Genomic DNA, 20,414 nt, shown 5'->3' on the forward strand with positions numbered 1-20,414 from the left:
CTGACCATTACACACACACTGACCTACCTGACACACACACACACTGACCTACCTACCTGAAACATACACTGATCATTACATACACACACACACACACACTCTCTGACCTACCTGACACATACACTGACCATTACACACACACTGACCCACCTACCTGACCATTACACACACACACACACACACACACACACACACACACACACACACTCTGACCTACCTACCTACCTGACACATACACTGACCATTACACACACACACACACACACACACACACACACTCTGACCTACCTGACACATACACTGACCATTACACACACACACACACACACACAAACTGACCTACCTACCTGACACATACACTGACCATTACACACACACACACACACACACACACACACACACACACACTCTGACCTACCTGACACATACACTGACCATTACACACACACACACACACACACAAACTGACCTACCTACCTGACACATACACTGACCATTACACACACACACACACACACACACACACTCTGACCTACCTGACACATACACTGACCATTACACACACACACACACACACACACACACACTCTGACCTACCTGACACATACACTGACCATTACACACACACACACACACACACACTCTGACCTACCTATCTGACACATACACTGACCATTACACACACACACACACACACACACTCTGACCTACCTATCTGACACATACACTGACCATTACACACACACACACACACACACTCTGACCTACCTGACTTTTTCCCATCCCCCACACACAGCTCGATATAGATAGGGAGGATCCATGCTCCTCCTTACCTCTGCTTCATCGACCATCACATCTGGGCTCTCCTCAGCGATGGGCGGGCAGCATTGCTATGGTGCCAGCACTGGCCGGGAGGTCAGCTAACACACGCTGCACCTCTCGATGCTCCGATCTCCACCGAGCCCCGCCCCTCCGCTGCACACACACACAGAGGGACAGGCTGGAGCAAAGGAGTCCCGGTCCCGGAGCGGCGCTGTGAGATTTTACTCTGTGAAGAGAGGGAACAGCGGGGCGCTCAGCGGGACACATTGGGGGATTGGAGGCATGATGCAGATGTGTTCCTGGGACAGGGGCGAGCTCATACTAGTCTTGAGATTCACGGGGGAGGCCATGGCTGCGCCCTAGGGGGTAGTGCGCCCTAGGCGGCTGCCTACTCCGCCTAGTGGTAGCACCGGCCCTGTATGACAACACTGAAGAAATTACACTTTGCTACAATGTAAAGTCCCCTCAAAATAACTCAACACACAGCCATTAATGTCTAAACTGCTGGCAACAAAAGTGAGTACACCCGTAAGTGAAAATGTCCAAATTGGGCCCAAAGTGTCAATATTTTGTGTGACCACCATTATTTTCCAGCACTGCCTTAACCCTCTTGGGCATGGAGGTCAACAGAGCTTCACAGGTTGCCACTGGAGTCCTCTTCCACTCCTCCATGATGACATCATAGAGCTGGTGGATGTTAGAGACCTTGCGCTCCTCCAACTTGTTTGAGGATGCCCCACAGATGCTCAGTAGGGTTTAGGCCTGGAGACAGATTGGTCAGGGCCCTCCGAATACTCCAGGCAGCTCCCCCCTTACCCCACCCCTCCCATTCTTCTAGAATAGCCATCATTAAATGGTGGCTGTGGTCTGAACACACACCGAATGATGCTCCTGTCCGGACCGACAGGCTGCCAGTGTAAGTCTTCCCTGTTTGGTGACGTGCAGAGAAGCAGCGGTTGGTGTGGCTCCTCCAATGAGTGTGTGAGGCTGCCGAGAAGCCGAACGTGTGAGTGAGTCAAGCCTGGACCTGCAGCCTGTGACAGTGAGACGGGCACAGTGGCGTTCTTGATGATGCCCTAGAGGAGGGGCGAAACACGTTGAAGTACTTCCGGTTTTGTTAATCCACTGACGCTACTTCTGACACTCCATGGAAGGCATACCAACCAGCAGCGTTCCTGGATGCTTGTACTGATGCCTGTTTTAATCAGCTATTGTGTAAGTGGCGACTAGGTTTCACAATCCTTCACATTATCAACAGTACTTCACTATCAGTTCTTTTCTCTTTCTCCCCATTTTTTGAAACAAAAAGGGGGGGGGGGGGTAAAACCGCGCTGAGACCTAAAAAATAACAATCAAGAATATAAATGGAAAAATAAATGAAAAATCACAAGGCTGCAGCTCAACTGTGGGATACACACACAATCAGTACAAATAGAGATTGGCTAATGATTGACACATGGCTAATGATTTATATATTGTATTGATAAAAATATGGCTTCTCATCCTCTAGGTCCCTCTAATATTTTATATATATATTTTTTTTATTTAATTTATTTTTTAGTAACTGCTAATTAGTGTGAGGTGGATTCCGTCCATTATAAGATAAGATGTTTCATTTGCCCTTACAGTACGCTATACAGAATAGTGATTTTGGCCCATACCTGAGATGGAGGTTTCGGCCAGACCTCTACGTCTCAGAACGAGGTCTGGCTCTATAAAAATGGTGCTGCGTTGCGCTGTGATGTCACCACGCCGAATGAGAGGAGGACAGGCTCCCGGGTTTGCCGGCCGGCTTGTATTCATACGATCGAACATATATCTTTTTTTATGTAAGTGCATTTTCGTTTTATAATTAAAGGATTATCAATGGTTTTACACTATGGGGAGCTTCTCTTTCTCTTCTGAGCATATTCATTGTTTGGGAGTGTGGAGCACCGTAATGATCTACAGCATATGAAGTGTCGCCCCTGGGATAGCAAGACATCTGGTACAGGCGAGAGGTTGCGATTGGCTCTTACCATAATGCTCCTTACGCTTTTACCATCTGGTAAGCGCAATCTTTTGTCGGTGGCTGGGCACATTTTTGATATTTGTGTGTAATCACTGTGGTGTGTCCATTTGAAGCGGAGCGATTTATTTCCAACTTAAAGAATTTTTTCTATGGACTTTTGTTAACACAATAAGACTATGGTGAATGTAGTGCTGTTTACTTATAATTGGGACAGTTACTTCTATTTGTTGGCGCAGCTCTTTTTTCTCTTGTTCTATCCCCATTTTTTTGAGCTTGGTCATCCCACTCTGAATGTCCTAAGAATAACTGCTGGAGAGGCCTTTGACATATCCACTCATCATATACCAGATCTCACTGATGACAGCGTTTTTGACCCCAGACTGCAAAGCTGAGGGTCCATGATTTTTAGTGAGTGGGGTCACAAGAGGGGAGTACGGCACACGGCACCAGCCATTTCTTTGGAGCACTTTGAACATTGAATGTTTATATATATATATATATATATATATATATATATATATATATATATATATATATATATATTGTGGCAGCACGCAGGTAAAGTCACCTGGTTGTATCCAGGATGGGAAATATGTGTGCCCTAGATTCAGGCTTTATGCAGACTTGTACAACTAGAGGGGAAGAGTTAATCAGCCCAGCTGAAGTAAGTGGGCTCATTAAGACCTCTACAAAAAAAACCAGCATGCATAGGGAGATGCTCCATCCTGGAACCAGTTTTGTGTTGTATAGACTGGGGAGTGTGACACTTGTTCTGTGCGGTGAGTTAACGCCTGTGTGGCAAACCTCTACAACAGAGACAGGGACTGGTGCTGCACAAGGCTGCACTCAGTTGTTAGATAGGGAATCTAAGTGTGCAGTTAGAGGTCAAGCTGACCAAGGATTTATTTTCATGTTTTATTTTTGTTTGGCTGTTATATGTTTCACTGCATGTAGCATAAATAAACCGCATCTTTTGTTTTTTTGCACCTCCAACGCTGTCTGCTGTGCCTGATTTTGTGTTGTGAACCCATCCAGGGGGTCACACACACCCGCTGCTGAGCTAACCCCTCACTATATATATATATATATATATATATATATATATATATATATATATATATATATATATATATATATATATATATATATATATATAATCTATCTCTATCTATCACACACACAGCTTTTTTTCTCAGAAAATAGGTGCAGGAACTCAATCACAACCCCTTCCCTTCAGGGGTGTGTTGCGTGCAGAGTTCTGGGGTGCGCTTGGTACATAGTACAAAGTTTAAGGATGCACTACATACAGAGTTCCAGGTGCGCTTGGTACATAGTACAGAGTTTAGGCTTTGTCCACAGCTGCTTACCTCTGCATCCCCCATCCACATGCATGTCACTTTCACCCCTCTTCAGCTCTGAACTCTGCATGCAACTCCCCCCTCACTGAGTTCCACAAAGTTCCACCAAAAAAAAAAAAAGATATAGTGTGTGTGTGTGTGAATATATATGTGTGTGTGTGTATATATATATATATATATATATATATATATATAATTACTGTAGGTGTACAATGATACACCCCTTTTTTTTTTTTGCCACTTTATTTTTCACGTATAGTTATCAATCATACCCTGCAAGCGCTGTTTATACAGTTGTGCTCAAAAGTTTGCATACCCTGGCAGAAATTGTGAAATTTAAATAAAAAACAGTTTGGGACTTTAAATGAGGCACGGGTTAGCGCCTCCATCCTGGTATAAGGCAAATTTGAAAGGAGGTTGGGACTTTAAAATTAAGCGGCTGAAGTGCAGAGGTAGAGGTAAAAAAAAGGATTTAATTGAATTCATAACAATATATGATACAGAGTAAGTTCATATATACATACATACATGTACAACTATTTGGCACAAGATATGTTTATGATGACATCAAGGTATATGTAAAAAACGCATCAATCAAGAAGCATACGTAAACAATAGATAGTAAGTAGAGCAGCAACATGGCCTAAAAGTGCCTTAGGGCGGCATATCCGGTACCTATGTCTATAATCGCATAGTATAAACATAAATGTACTGAATTAATATTGGTGACATCGTCAGGACATAATAGATATCACTGTAGCATCCAATGTAGCTCGACGTGTTTCGTGGATGTATCTCCACTCATCAGGAGCAGATGCGACCGATTCCTGTAAAATGTACAGATATGGTAAACCACACTCTATATAGAGGGGAATAGATACAATACATAAGGTGCTTAAAAAAAGATTAGCCAAGCATATCTACCAACCCTGGCAGCGAGCGCAGCAAACAGCAACTGGCCCATGGTGAGTCGGAGGCACAAATCACCCATTGTGAAATTTTGGCATTAATATTGAAAATATGACTGATCATGCCAAAAACTGTATTTTATTTAAAGGCGGAGGTCCACCCTAAAACATATTTTTTTTTATTTTTTCCTTTTAACCTATAAACAAACATTTGGAGGAAAATATAGGATTTTTGTACTCACCGTAAAATCCTTTTCTCTGTAATTCACCGACCGACACAGCTCCTCTCTGTAACTAAATGGGTTGTATAGCCTGCCATTAGGAGAAACTAGGCAAAATTGTTACACAATACACAGAACTTTAATCCCGCCCCGGGGGGGCAGGCCCTGTGCTATCAACCCTCCTCCTGCTGCTAGCAGCTTCAGTACGTGAACAAGCAGTATAACGTAGAAAAAGGGAGGGGTGGGAGCTGTGTCGGTCGGTGAATTACAGAGAAAAGGATTTTTACGGTGAGTATAAAAATCCTATTTTCTCTTTATATTCACCGACAGACACCGCTCCTCTCTGTAACTAAATGGGACTTCCCCAAGCAGTGCCAAACGAGGGGTGGGAAAAAAACAGCATTAAAACTTCATCCACCATGAAAAGTGGGAACTAGTGAAACTAAACCCACAAAAAAACAGCAGTGTGTGGAAAACTCCACCTATAACCGGGTATCCTCAACAGGAGTGATCCCCAAGACCGCAACATTGCGGAAGTAATGCAACGGTGCATTAACGAAAAACAATACTGTGTTTTCCATCGAAAAACCAGGAAAAAACTCAATAGCAACTACACGGCCGCCTGTAAAACTTTGCGGCCAAAACCAGCATCAGCCGATGCACTGACATCTACCTTGTAGAACTTGGTAAACGTATGGACAGATGACCAGGTCCCCGCCTTACACACCTGAGCGACAGACGCTTGGTATCGGAAAAGGGCCCAAGACGTTAAGATTGCTCTTGTAGAGTGGGCCGTGACTGGAAAGGGAGGCACCTGCCCCTTCAGGGCGTAGGCTTGGACAATAATCTGTCTGATCCACCTAGAAATGGTGGCCGAGACCACCTTAGGACCAGCCACCGAAACAAACAGCGAGTCTGACTTCTGAAAGGAAGCTGTGACAGACAAGTACACCTTCAGAGCCCTAACCACATCGAGCGCGTGAAGGGCCACCTCCTTGGGGTGCTTCGGCATAGGACACAACGATGGTAATACAATGTCCTCATTGATATAAAAAAAGCCGAAACCACCTTCGGTAGAAAGGCCGGTTGCGGACGCAACACCACCTTATCCCTGTGGATAACCAGATAACGCGAATTGCAGGACAAGGCCGCCAGTTCCGAGACCCTCCTGGCCGTGATGCACAACCTTCTGTGAAAGGGTCAACAGAGGAATCTCCCTGATATACTCAAACGGCAGCTTCTGAAACGCCGACAACACCAGGTTCAGATCCCACGGAGGTAACGGAGGATGCACCGGAGGGACTACATGTCGCACCCCCTGAACAAAGGTACTCCCTAATGAGTGAGACGCTAGGGGTCGCTGGAAAAAAGACAGCCAGAGCTGAAATTTGTCCCTTGATGGTGCTCAACGCCAACTCTGGACTACCCCTTGCTGAAGAAACAGCAGGATCCTGGATATAGAAAATGAGCGCGGATGCCACCCTTTCTCCTCACACATGGAGATATAGGCCTTCCAAGTATGATGGTATATCTTCCTGGAAGAAGATTTCCGCGCCCTCAGAATAGTTGGAATCACCGAGTCCGACAGACCCCGGTTTCTCAATACCTGGCTTTCAACAGCCAGGCCGTTAAAGCCAGCGATGGTAAAGCAGGGTGAGAGATTGGACCTTGAGATAGAAGGTCCTCTCGCAACGGTAGTCGCCAGGGAGCGTCTGCCATCAGGCGCACCAGGTCTGCGTACCAGGCCCGCTGAGGCCAATCTGGGGCAATCAGGATTACCGGAATCCTCTCGGCTTCCACTCTGCGAAGCAGACGTGGCAACAGTTTTAGCGGAGGAAAGGCGTAGATGAGCTGGTACTGATCCCACGGAGCCACCAGCGCGTCTGACGTGTCTGCCCACAGATCTCTAGTCCTGGACACAAATCTCGGTACCTTCCGATTGAGAAGGGAGGCCAGTAGATCCACATATGGTGTGCCCCACCTCAGGCACAGCAGCCTGAACACCTCTGGATGCAATGCCCACTCTCCTGGGTCCAACATCTGTCAACTCACATAGTCCGCCTGCCAATTTTCCACCCCTGGGATGTAAATGGCCGATGGGGTTGGTACATGTCGCTCTGCCCACCGAAGTATGTGAGCGACCTCCCAAGCAGCGGCTGAGCTTCTTGTTCCCCCTTGGTGATTTATGTATGCCACAGCCGTGGCGTTATCTGATTGTATTCTGATCGGACACCCTTGAAGACTCATCGACCATGTGTGGAGGCACAGCCTGATCGCTCTCAATTCGAGCAGATTGATCGGCAACTTGGATTCCTCCGTCAACCAGAGGCCCTGAGCCGACTGAATCCCCATCATCCACCCCAGCCGGACAGACTGGCGTCTGTAGTGATCACCGTCCATGTCAGAGGAAGGAACGATTTCCCGGCCTGAACCACCGGGGACCTTAACCACCAGACCAGGGAGTGACTAGTTGGCTCACCCGGATCTGCCAATCCAGAGACAACAGAGATTTGTTCCACTTTGGCAGAATGTCCTTCTGCAGGACTCTCGTGTGGAACTGGGCATAAGGTACCGCCTCGAAGGAGGCCACCATGAGCCCCAGTACTCGTATGCAAAAGCGGAGCGATGACCATTTGCGACTCATTAGTAGATTTGCCGCCGATCGGAGAGTCCTCAATTTGTCTGAGGGGAGAAAAACTCTCACTTTCTTGGAGTCCAACAGTAACCACAGGTACTCCAGATGCTGCGTCGGTACCACCATCGACTTCTTGAGGTTCAACAGCCACCCAAAATCTTACAGGGTCTGCAAGGTGATGGCCACACCCTCCAGTAATTCTGAGGCGGAAGAAGCTCTCAGGAGGAGATTGTCTAGGTAACCCACGATCGCGATCCCGCGTTGTCTCAGCAACGCCAATACTGGAGCCAGTACCTTGGTAAAGACTCAGTGGGCTGATGCCAGGCCAAAGGGAAGAGCCACAAACTGGTAGTGAGGTTCCCCGACTGCCAAACGCAGAAACTTTCGATGCCGAAGGCATATGGGTATGTGCAGGTACGCATCCTGGATGTCTAAAGACGCCAGGAAGTCCCCTTGATGGAGTGCAGTGACTACTGAGCGAACTTATTCCATTATGAACCTCTGCACTTTCACACAGTGATTGAGGGCCTTAAAGTCCAAGATTGGACGTACCCCTTCCTTCTTGGGAACTACAAACAGATTTGAGTAGTACCCCTGGAAGTGTTCCGAATCCAAAACTGGTACGATCACCCCCTGACACAGCAAGTCCCTCACCGCCCCTAACAGGGCCTCCCCAAACTGGGGACACGGGAATGCTGGAGGCGAAGAATCTGTTTGGCGGCCAAGAGAGAAACTCTATCTTGTAGCCCGTGGAAACCAGATCGCAGACCCATTGGTCGGATAATTGGGAGGTCCACCGGGCTGCAAACCCCCGAAGGCGACCCCCCCCCCCCCACCCGGGACATGGGGGTAAACCTTCATGCGGTAGCACTTTTGTTCGCAGGCTTGTTAGGCTTGCGGTTCCAGGGACGCTTCTGACCGTCTGTGGGCGTCCTGTCGGGCTGGGGGCGTTTCGCCGAAGCACCGGGCGGACGAAAAAGCCGTTTGCGAGTGGAAAAAGAGGGCCCTTGCCTGCGGCGTGGCTCCTTGGCCTTCCTGGCCTGTGGGAGTAGAGTACTCTTACCACCCGTGGCATTTTTAATAATGTCATCCAGCGAGGCTCCAAAGAGCCGGTCGCCAAGGAAGGGAAGATCCGTCAGGGCTTTCTTGGATGCCTGGTTAGCAGACCAGCATTTCAGCCAAATCAGGCACCTCGGCACCACAGCTGACACTGAAGCCCTGGCTAACAGGGGGAGAGTGTCCAGGGCTGCATCACAAACGTACTTAAGGCCATGCACTAGTTGGTCTGCTAGCTCCACGCAGACAGAGGAGGCAATCTGCTCTCCCAATTCATGGTGCAAAAGTTTTGCCCACTCAGTCAGTGTCTGCGACACCAGTGCGGATGCCAGTACAGGTCACACAGCTGACCCCACAACCGTAAACGAGGAACGAGCCACTGCATCTGCCTTCCTGTCCATGGGATCCTTGAATGCAGGAGTCCCCTCAACCGGGATCGTGATTACTTTATTTAACCTAAATACTGGGGGGGTCCACGACCGTAGGAGCCGACCACGTTTTGAGAAGGCTTTCCTCAAAAGGGTAATGTACCGCCACATTTTTGGGGACCGAAAAGGTCCGTTGCGGGCGACCCCATTCCCTGTAGATGAATTTGTCAAAATAAGTAAAATACGGGAACACCTTAGGTGAATGTGCTGGCTTGCGGGACCCAAAAGGGACCCGAACATCAGCAGAGGAATCCGCTGGCTCCTGAATCTTCAGGGTATCACGCACAGCTGTGATAAGTGCTCCAACAAGTGCCTTGTCGTGCCCGCACTCGGACGGGGAATCGTCCGAACGGTCCTGGTCAGCCATGTCTGATCAGCCAGGTCAGAGCAGGGGTCTCCAGCCGCAGCAGGGCCCGAGTCTGCATCAGAGCTCTCCCCAGAGGAGTGGGGGGGGAGGGGCCTCTTACGTGCACCTTTCCTGCCACGTGCCGTCTCTATCTTAGCAACATAGGAGTCAAGGAACGCCGTCAGGGTGTCCGTGTGCACCGCACTAACCGCAGGTGATCCGGTTGCTATAGCCTGGATTTCGGGGGAAGAAACACCAGTTTCTGAAGCCATGCTGACCCTAGCCTGTCTGCCACCTGCAAGGGGACTTAGGACAGTGAAGGTCCCACCCTCCTGCTGCCGCCACGTGGGGGGGTACTTAGCGCTAGACTCGCCACCCTGGGGCATTCTGTGAATGCCAACAACAGTGCCTGTAGTCCCTAGGAGGTTCACAGTTGCAGAGAGGAGAAAAAACTGCGTCAGCAGCAGCAGCTCCAACAGTGGTGCAACGATCTGCAGAACAGCTTCAGCGTTCAGCACAGAGCCATCCAGGGTCCCACACACACAGTGGATACAGGAAGTAACAAGAGAAGGCACATGTCATGCTGTCACAAGAGGACAGCGGTGAAGAAAGCATTCAGGCTTTCACAAAATGTCCGCCAATGTAATCAATAGGAATCCTAAGAAAAATGGCTGCTGAAGCTCGCCAGGGGAATCTATAGCTTTCCCAAATCCAAGATGGCCGTGGAACGGCGCCATGCGGTGAACAGAGCAAAAATAAAACCGAGCTGCCTGCTGACAGACCACCTCCACAAAAACTGCTTTTTTGGGATGCCCAGACCTGGACCAGGACTGAACAGCAACCGCACAGAGCCCCCACAGGTGAGAAACAGCGACCCACCCACACACATACACCGCCCGTAGCGCATGCAGACATCCCCCTCAGAAGATAAGGAGGTGAGGTGGCCCCCGAATCGACCCCCCCCCCTAGGGAATGCCTAGCTGTTCCCCCCCCCCCCAAGGGAAGCAGGGAGAGCCGTACTTACCAGTCCTGAAGAGCTGGGAGACATTCCATCACAGACCTACTCCTGCGCAGTTACAGGGTAGCTGTTGGCCTTGGTACACTGTGATCCAGACATCAGTAGCCCGGTCATATGTATACCCCAGGGCATTGAAGCTCACGACCACCTCTGGAGCATGAGGTATGTCGTGGCCTGCCAAGCCGTAGCTGCGGCCTGCTCACGCTCGATGGCCAGACTGGGGGGACTACAATGATATCATTAATCAGCCTGTCACCCAGCCGGCAGCTGATAGATCTCAGGATCTCTCATTTTGCGCAAAAAGCAGCAAACATGCAGTAAAAATATGGGCCGAGAGGCTCCTTGTTAGGCAAAATAAAAACTGAAGCTAGCTGAGGAGGAGGGTTGATACCATGGGGTCCGCCCCCCTGGGGCGGGATTAAAGTTCTGTGTATTGTGTAACAATTTTGCCTAGTTTCTCCTAATGGCAGGCTATACAACCCATTTAGTTACAGAGAGGAGCTGTGTCGGTCGGTGAATATAAGAGAAACATGTTTCATATTTACCCTAAATGCCCTGTTGCTATGTAAAAAGAAGGGTAAAAAGGGAAGCGCCACCGTATTAAAATGTAGGTTTTAATGACACAACTTATTATTACACTTACAAGACAACAAAGATAAGAAGGCTCATCTGTTATTCAGTGGTCCAAGGAGATTTCCTCAATTCTCAATCCGGTTAACACTGGAGATGTGGGGCTGCAGATGGATGATTCTCTGCAGAGAGTACCTCCTGTGGCCATCAGGAAGACGGTGGGGCCGGCGTCACTGGACAGCGATCTCCCATCAATCAGCAGCAGTGATCACTACTTACCATCTCCTTCACAGTAGTCACTGCTGCTACAACTCTCTCCACTCAGGATGATCACGGTTTTCTTATACTGTGACGATTGTGACATATTTACCCATTTCATTAAATTTAAGCAACAGGGAGTTGGTGTCTGTGTGCAGACGGCCACCATTTTGAGGAAGTGACATCAGACTCATACGCGGGAACCAGATGTGCCCATCCTGCCATCTTGGAAATTAGAAACTTGTATTCATCTGCTAATGTGAGCATTCTGGGCTAAATACATGTGGTTTTAGTGGGATTTTCTGCATCATTGGTCTTTTTATTTCTCCTTTGTCTAAACGTCAACCTTTTATTGGGGAATACTGTATTTATAGTAGAAGAACAAGGAGAGGATAGGAAGCAGTTGCGGAACTACCAGGGTTGCAAAGGTCACGTTTGCGAATGGGCCCCAGCGGGGTTTCTTGCTGCAGGGCTCTGAGCTGAGAGCGTCTCCCTCATACAGCCCAGAGCCTGCACTGTTCCCCCTCCCTTGCATGGATGGGAGAGGAGAGAGAGCCGATCTGCTCCTTCTCCTCCCGCCCCTCTCCTCCTGTGTGTGAACCGCAGGAAGTATGAAGCTAAGCAGCTTCATTTGATCATTTAGCTCCTGTCTTTCACACTTCCTGCGGTACACACATAGGAGGAGAAGGAGCAGATTGGCTCTCTCCTCTCCCATCCATGTGAGGGAGGGGGAACTGCCAGTGCAGGCTCTGTGCTATACAAGAGAGACACTCTCAGCTCAGAGTCCTTCTGAGGAAGTGTTGATAGGTGGCACTGATGGGCCCTTTTAGACTGCACTGATGGGTATTGATAGGCAGCACTGATGGGAAATGATAGGCAGCATTGATTTAGCACTGATGGGCACTGATAGGGGACACTAATAGGCAGCACTGATGGGCATTGATAGGTGGCACTGATAGGGCTGCACTGATAATCAGGGCACTGAGATTTTCTGTGTAAACAATGTACTGACAGTCTTGCCAGCTCTCCTTTCCTCACACAGAAACAGCATGGGGGGAAAGGACTGCCGCTAACCGGCAAGTTTGTTTACATGTGATCAGCTGATCACATGGTAAAGGGCCACTGTAATTGGCCCTTTACCATGATCCGAAGGACACAGCAGTCACAGAGCGCACTGGATGCATGCCCCCAGGGGACATGTGAAAGGCAGGGTTCTGGAAGGATGTCCATGGATCCATGGACGCCCTCTCAGAACTGAAAGCCCGGGCTCAGATGGAAGGGGGAGGGAGGGGGTCAGGAGGGCCCTTCATGTTTTTTTTTTTTTTTTTTTTTGCACTGGGGCCCCGAAGGTTCTAGTTTTGCCTCTGATAGGAAGATGTTTAAAGTGAAACCACTTCACACTGTGTCATAAGGGGCAAGTTTTGGTGAGTGTGGGGAAAGGTTCATGTCGGGTGAGAGTGACAATGGGGTGATTTGTTTTGTACAATTTGGAGCACAATGCAAAGTGCTCCAATTGTACATTTATATACCAAAGTACAAGAATTTCATTGTTTACTTGCATACCGTTGAGAATAATCCTGTGTATTTTGGCAGTTTCCTCTTGAATGCACCTAAAACAAACTTCTGGGAAGAGTATTATATCCTCGGTGCCTTCACATAAGGATTAGACATGCAGCGCAAGGATCCTGTCTACCGTGATGTGAGATATAGAATTGAACGGCCAGTCTTTTACGAACAAGAATTGGGAAGAAGTCAGCCTGGCCCAAACAGGACCTTAAAGTCCATCATCAGTGCAGCCAAGCACAAAATAAGGTAGGTGAATAAAGTGCAGTGCGTGGAACAAGGGGTGGTGAACATGGATTATGGCTGCAAGAGCAGCCTGGCCACATCCTAAGCAATGGGACACATAATAAATGTCGTCCTTGATGAGGAACATTTTTGTGAACTGCGGGCGCATGAGTTAAAATGAGTATGCCTACTTACTCTTGATGTACGTGTCTAGCGTAGCCTGTCCGCTACAATTGAAGCTGAACTCTAGGCAAGCAACTAAATACACTGAAATTTTATATACCGTATAGGGGCTGTTTTTGCTTGCCAATGGAAGCAGTAGCTGCTGAAGTCATCTCTATCCTGTTAACATGTTCTATGTACATGTAGCAAAGTCTGATTGGTACTAATGCTGCCCCCTACTTCTGTGGCCTGAAATGTACAATTGTGCCAGCCTCCTTATTCTACTACTCTGGTGACCCCCATATAATTATATGCCAATGATAAATCAGCGCAATCCAATGCTATAAATACCAATACAATCTGGGCTGAATGAGTTGCTAGCCAACACCTAACTAAGAGCAAAAAATAAAGATATAAAAATACAACATGATGACCTAATATCAATATACAAAAACATCCTTAATATCTAAACAAAATCCAATGTGCATACAAAAAATATTACACACACACACACACACACATATATATATATTATATATTCTCATACACAATAGCTCCAAAAATGTTATATGTAAAAAATATATATTTTTTTTAGTCCAATAAGTGTCCAAAAAATTTGCACAATATATGAGAAAGCGGTATGTAGAATTCAGCTTCAATCCTCTAAAACCACCATTGTGAAATGTAAAAAAAATTGATTGAATCCACCACCTATACCGAATGACCTCTTATCTTAGTGACATGACCTCTGCTTTACCAGTAGGTCACACCATGCAGTTTTCCCTTTCTGGGGATGAAGCTAAAACGGCTACTCCTTCCGCATCTTCTCTGCTTCCCAATCACCTTAGTGGATGGATGGCTGAATGGATCTCCAATTACAGCAATATATGCAGGGAAAAAAAAGCACACAACCCTAGTGCTCTCTGTATAAAATCTCTAATTTTGGGGGCGCATGCGCGAAGCCTATCATGGTGGACGTTCCCTGCTAGAGCTCCACACTCCCCGCCGCCAATTCGGGTTCCGTATAGCTGTCCGGGCCACTAACGAGACTTCCTCTCGCACGTACTACCTCCACAAGTACCCCAGCGCCTACCTGGATGGTGCTGACGGGTCACCGAGGCAAACACAAGGCTAAGCCGATCAAGGAAGCCCTAGCCCGTGCCTCCTCTAAGATGGCGGCGAAGGCCCTGTCTAAGGAACTGGCCGCATGTCCCGCTGTACTGGACCAGCTGAATGCTGATGAGGAGGATGTGGACTCAGATTTTCGTGTTGGAAGCCCTCCTGTATTACTGCTCTCAGGTATGGATCACACAGCCTTCCTCCACCATATGGAACTTATGCTTCAGAAGGCCCTGAAAACAACCTCCGATCAGATTACTAGCAGGCTTTCGCGGGAAATCCGCGAGATAGGCCAGCGCACCACCGACCTTGAGGCCAGGGTAGACGACATAGAGCTAACCTTGCAAGATCATGCACAAGAACACGCCAGGCTCCGGGAGGAGAATGCCACTTTGCTCTCGCGCCTGGAAGACGCAGAGAACCGCTCCCGCAGATCGAACCTAAGGCTCCGGGGAATCCCTGAAGAAGTGATTGACGATGTCCAATCGTTCACCACAGCTCTATTCCAGGAACTGTCCCCTTCGATACCCATAGAGCGCTTGGAGTTCGATCGAATTCACAGGGCCCTCACACGCTGCCAGAATGATGGGCTACCGCGGGATATCATAGTGAAACTGCAATTCTTTCGTACTAAAGAACAGCTTCTTGCAGCCGCCCGCAACAAGGAAGCACTAGTGTTCCAGGGGCACCCATACCAACTTTTTTCTGATCTAGCTCCCCTCACCATTGCGAAACGCATAGCTATGAAGCCACAACTGCAAGTCCTCCTTCATCACCAGATTAAATACACTTGGCGTTTTCCGTTTGCCTTGCAATTCTCATATCAAGGCCAACTGCATTCCTGCTCTACCCCAGAATCACTGCAGCGCCTTTTGGAGACACTCCGCCTCGCAACTCCGGATCACCTTTCGGACTCCACACTCCCTTGTACCCCTGCCTGTACTGCTTCACACCTGTACTCAGCCACGCCGAATCACTCCAGATCAAGGCCCTCATCTATCCGGAAGGGGACTCCAGCTCGGCCATCTCTCCACTCCAAAATCTCGCCCTTCTCGCTGATCCTCTGAGCCTTGCTGCCGCAAGTTTTTCTTAAGTTTTTGGGTCCCCCTTCCCAGTGGGTCCGGTCTCCAGTTACCTTGAGGAGCCCATTCGCCTCAACCCTGCTGACTCCTTAGACTGTGACTTGGGGGACCACTACCTGGTATGTACTGTGTTACCCTACCTTAAGTTTGATGCTCCCATTGCAACTAAAGGCCCGAACGGCACACAGACATTCTGTATTTACCCTGTTGTCTTGTCCCCCCCCCCCCCCCCCCCCCAACAGGGCACCATCCACACCGTAGAGACAAATTAGTAAAGTTATCCTGAATGTTCCCATAAGAATATGACTCCTCAACTCCCCCCCCCATTTTTTTTTTTATTCTCTTTTTTACCCTGCTTGTACAAGAACACTGCAGATATGATGTGCCTGGGTCCTCTGAGCCTGCTTATTGTCCTTTTTACCCCCCCTACCATCCCCCACCTCCCCCGTTTTTTTACCCTTCCTTCCCCTGACTCCCCTCCTCCCTGATTTTTTTCTTATCCCTCTCCCTTATTCTCCCTACTCCTTTCCATCCCCCCCATCCCTATTGATTTTATAGTGCTGATAACTATAGATTTTTATGTTGATTATCTGTAAATCTGTATATTTTTCTCTTGTGTGTTATTTACAGTTACTTGAGTTTGTTACTATACCCTTTATTGCCTCTCCCGTTGGCGTCGGGGAGTAGTCACTGCTCCCCCCCCAGTGTGCACCCACTCCCCGATCTCTTAGGATCGTGGAGTCTGTGCGCCTCCTTGTTGGGCGTTTTGTCCTACCCTCCCTCCACACACGTGTACATGTCTTGCCTAACACGCTGTACACCCCGCCTCCCTCCTATTCTCTCACCTTGCTTTCTTCTCTAGTCTCTTCCTTCTCTCTTCTGGCCGGTCCGCCCCTGTGGCCCACACATTTTCCTATAACCTCCCCAACCCCTCTCTCCCATGGCTCCCATAAACATACTCTCCCTCAATGTCAAGGGACTAAATTCCCCCAATAAAAGGGTTAAGGCTTTCCAAAACTTTGCCACTCTAAAAGCCGGCATCATTGCCCTCCAGGAAACACACTTCTCAATTAAGCACACCCCTAAATACTTTAGTTTGCGCTATCCCCAGGTTTTTACTGCCTCAGCAACCTCTAAGCTGGCTTTTCACCACACACTCTCCTTCACTCCCACAATGGAATTGAGAGACCCGGTGGGCCGATACCTTGTCCTGGTGGGCCAGTTGCAAGATGTAGACGTTACACTTGTGTCCTACTATGCCCCAACACCAACCCAAACCCCTTCTTCTCTCACCTCCTGCAAGTTATCAAACTGCACTGCAAGGGCACACTGTGTGGTGATTCTAACCTCACACTTCTCCCCCACCTAGATAAGTCTCCCTACTCAGCTGAACACCAAAGCCTATCGATCCAATTCCGCAAACAACTCCAGAAAGCTTCCCTCATTGACACCTGGAGGGAATGTAACCCAGCTAAGAAAAACTTTACATTTTACTCATACCCTCATGATTCCTTTTCAAGGATTGACCATATCTTTATACCAGTAGCCTCCTCCCCGATTGTGCTCCAGTCTGTGATCTGTCCAATCACCTGGTCGGATCACTGTGCAGTAATCGCGACCATCTCCTCACTAATTCCCCAGCCCAAAGATAGAATTTGGTGCATGAACGAGTCCCTACTTACATTTTAACTCCTCCCCCGATGTTTCCCCGGTCCTCCTTTGGGAGGCACACAAGCCTGTCATCAGGGGCAAATGTATATCTGTCGCCACCCATCTTAAGAGAGATAAGCAACAGAAACTAAACTCTCTAGAAACAGCTTATCTACAATTCCTTCAATTTCAAGCCTCCCTCACTGACTCTAATATGACGACCCTTGAAAAATTGGAACTAGACTTTTTATTGGCCGAGTCAGCTGAGAAAACATTGCACCGATCCAACCACACCATCTACACTAAAGCTAACAAACCCTTCTCCCCTTGTGGCACTTGGGTGGCACGAAGAGTTGTTGCTGACCTGCAGAGGACTGCCCCCTGGAGGGTTTCTACACGTTCTTACGCACGGCATTGGACTGCTACCGTGCACAGTTTAAGGGGTTAAATTGTTATTGTTATTTTTTGGGTATAGGCCCAATCTGATCGCTCCCCAGTTTCCAGGGATGCCATCAGCTATGGGCAGGGTTGACCCCTCGCGGTCACCAAGGGTATGTTTGCTTTTTGTTAATGTGTTTACTTTTTTGTTTGTATGGTTATTGTCTGGTCACGATTCTTCCTACGATGGGCTCTCTGGGTCTAGGCGGCTCTTGGTGCATGAAGTTGACGCTCAGGTATGTCTCCTTGACATAATAGTGACACCTTCTGATGGCCACGCGTGACATGTCCTCTTTTAACATCCTATCTTGGAATGTCCGGGGGCTCAATTCTAAATTTAAAAGGGCAGTTCTCTTTAAATATCTGAAATTGCACTCCCCCCATGTGGTGCTGCTTCAGGAGACGCACCTTGTGGGCAGCAAGCTGTTGGCACTGAAGAAGCCATGGATCCAGAGAGCCTTTCATGCCTCCTACTCTACCTATGCCAGGGGGGTCTCGGTGTTGATTAGCAAATCCCTTCCATGTGCAGTGGAGCAGATCCACACCGATCCTCAGGGTAAATACGTGATAGTGGTTTTCACAGTTTGGGGAACGAGATATATAGTGGTAAATGTATACTTGCCTCCTCCCTTTTCAGCATCCACCTTATACACGATCCTGGAAAAGGTTACCCCGTACTGCCCCGCTAGGCTGTTACTTATGGGTGATTTTAATGCCATTCTAGCCCCAGACTTAGACAGACCGGTCCCCCCCAAACACTGCTCCCCTGACCTATCCATTTGGGCACAAGCCATGGGAGTGACGGAGGCCTGGAGGTGGAAACACCCCTCGACTAGGGCCTACTCATGCTTTTCCACCACCTATAAGACGTCCTCACGCATCGACTTAGCTTTTGCCAATCCAGCCATGCTTTCGGACGTGTTAGACGCCACATACCTGCCCAGCGGGCTGTCGGACCACTGCCCTCTCCTCCTTAATGTCCGTTCCCCCACTTCCCGAACCTCGGCCCTTTGGCGCCTGGGAACCCACTGGCTCTCCCATGCCGATTTGGTAAACACTATCCCGCCCCACCTTACCGAATACTGGCAAATTAATGCAGGGTCCTCCTCCCCAGAGGTTACTTGGGACGCATTCAAGGCCTTCAGTAGAGGTCATTATATCTCCTCCATAGCTGGGATCCGTAGAGAACAAGCCACCACCACGACTGAATTACAGAGCAAGGTAGATACCCAGGCTGAGGCCTATGCAGCTGACCCCACTGACTCTAGTTTCGAGGCCCTTAGTGCGACGAAACGAGAACTACACCTCCACCTCACAGAACTTGCCAGACTGGATCTTTACCGCAACAAGCAGAGGTTTTTTGAACAGGGGGACCGGAACGGTCGTCTCCTGGCAATGTTAGCTCAACATGACCTGCCCCTGACGGTGATACCTAGTGTGGTGTCCCCCTCAGGTGAATCGGTCTCCTCTCTTCCAGACATATTAGACACTTTTAGGCAATACTATAGTTCCCTTTATACCTCCGTACTGCCCTCGGATCTTAGGCCACAGGACCTGGCGCCTTGGCTGGACCCCCTGGCACTCGGCTGGCTCTCGGACACAGAGAGAGAAAATTTGGTAAGGCCCATTACCCCGGAGGAGGTACGGAGGGCCATTTGCTCCTTTCCCGCAGGGAAATCCCCGGGTCCAGATGGCCTCCCTATGGAGTTCTACAAAACCCACGGGGACCTACTTGCCCCCCAGCTGGCCCAGCTCTATACTCACTGTCTGGCGGAGGGCACCCTTCCCACCTCCATGAGCCATGCACACATTATACTAATCCACAAGCCCCCTAAGGACCCCACGTTATGTGCCTCATATAGGCCTATCGCCCTCCTAAATGCGGACTTCAAAATTCTTACCAAATTGCTCACTACGAGACTACAGCCCCTACTGCCGTCTGTGATAGAGACGGACCAGACTGGTTTTATGGCTAATAGAGCCACTGACATCAACTTACGACGCCTGTTTACTAACATCCATGCTCAGCACCTTACTGAGGGTTCCAGGGTGGTGGCCTCCCTAGACATAGAGAAGGCCTTCGACACTGTAGAGTGGCCTTTTCTGTGGGAGGTCCTCCGCAGAATGGGGTTCCCCTTGGTATTTATTAAGTGGCTTCAGACGCTCTATAGACACCCCACGTCGGCCATTAAGTTGGGGGGGAGTATTTCGCGGTCCTTCCCTTTGTCCAGGGGCACGAGACAGGGCTGCCCTCTTTCTCCGGCCCTATTCGCCATTGCAATGGAGCCCCTGGCGGAGGCCTTACGTACCTCCCTGCATGTCAGGGGCCTGCGTGTTGGCTGGCTGGAGGAGAGGGTCGCCCTGTATGCGGACGACCTCCTTCTCTTCCTTAACGATGCGGACTCCTCACTCAGAGGGGCATTACAAATTCTTGATTCATTCTCCACGATCACGGGCCTTAGGGTTAACTGGTCGAAGTCGCTTCTGTTCCCCATAGACCCAGCGGCTCGCGACACTGCCCCCCCTGATTTACCCCTACAGTGG

The 20,414-nt window shown here is 49.0% G+C and overlaps 1 protein-coding gene across 1 annotated transcript in view; it reads left to right on the forward strand.

Moving 5' to 3' along the window:
- LOC143927561 (solute carrier family 26 member 6-like) overlaps positions 1 to 20,414 on the forward strand; it is a 90,979-nt gene that overhangs the window by 21,078 nt on the left and 49,487 nt on the right. The window contains exon 2 of the mRNA XM_077451695.1: positions 13,225 to 13,443. Within this exon, the coding sequence (XP_077307821.1) occupies positions 13,301 to 13,443 (143 nt within the window). The 5' untranslated portion in view covers positions 13,225 to 13,300. The remainder of the gene's footprint in view (positions 1 to 13,224; positions 13,444 to 20,414) is intronic.

Source organism: Lithobates pipiens, unplaced genomic scaffold (genome assembly GCF_037356315.1).
Source record: "Lithobates pipiens isolate NorthernLeopardFrog02 unplaced genomic scaffold, aLitPip1_a1.2 Scaffold_23, whole genome shotgun sequence".
NCBI classification, from domain to species: domain Eukaryota; kingdom Metazoa; phylum Chordata; class Amphibia; order Anura; family Ranidae; genus Lithobates; species Lithobates pipiens.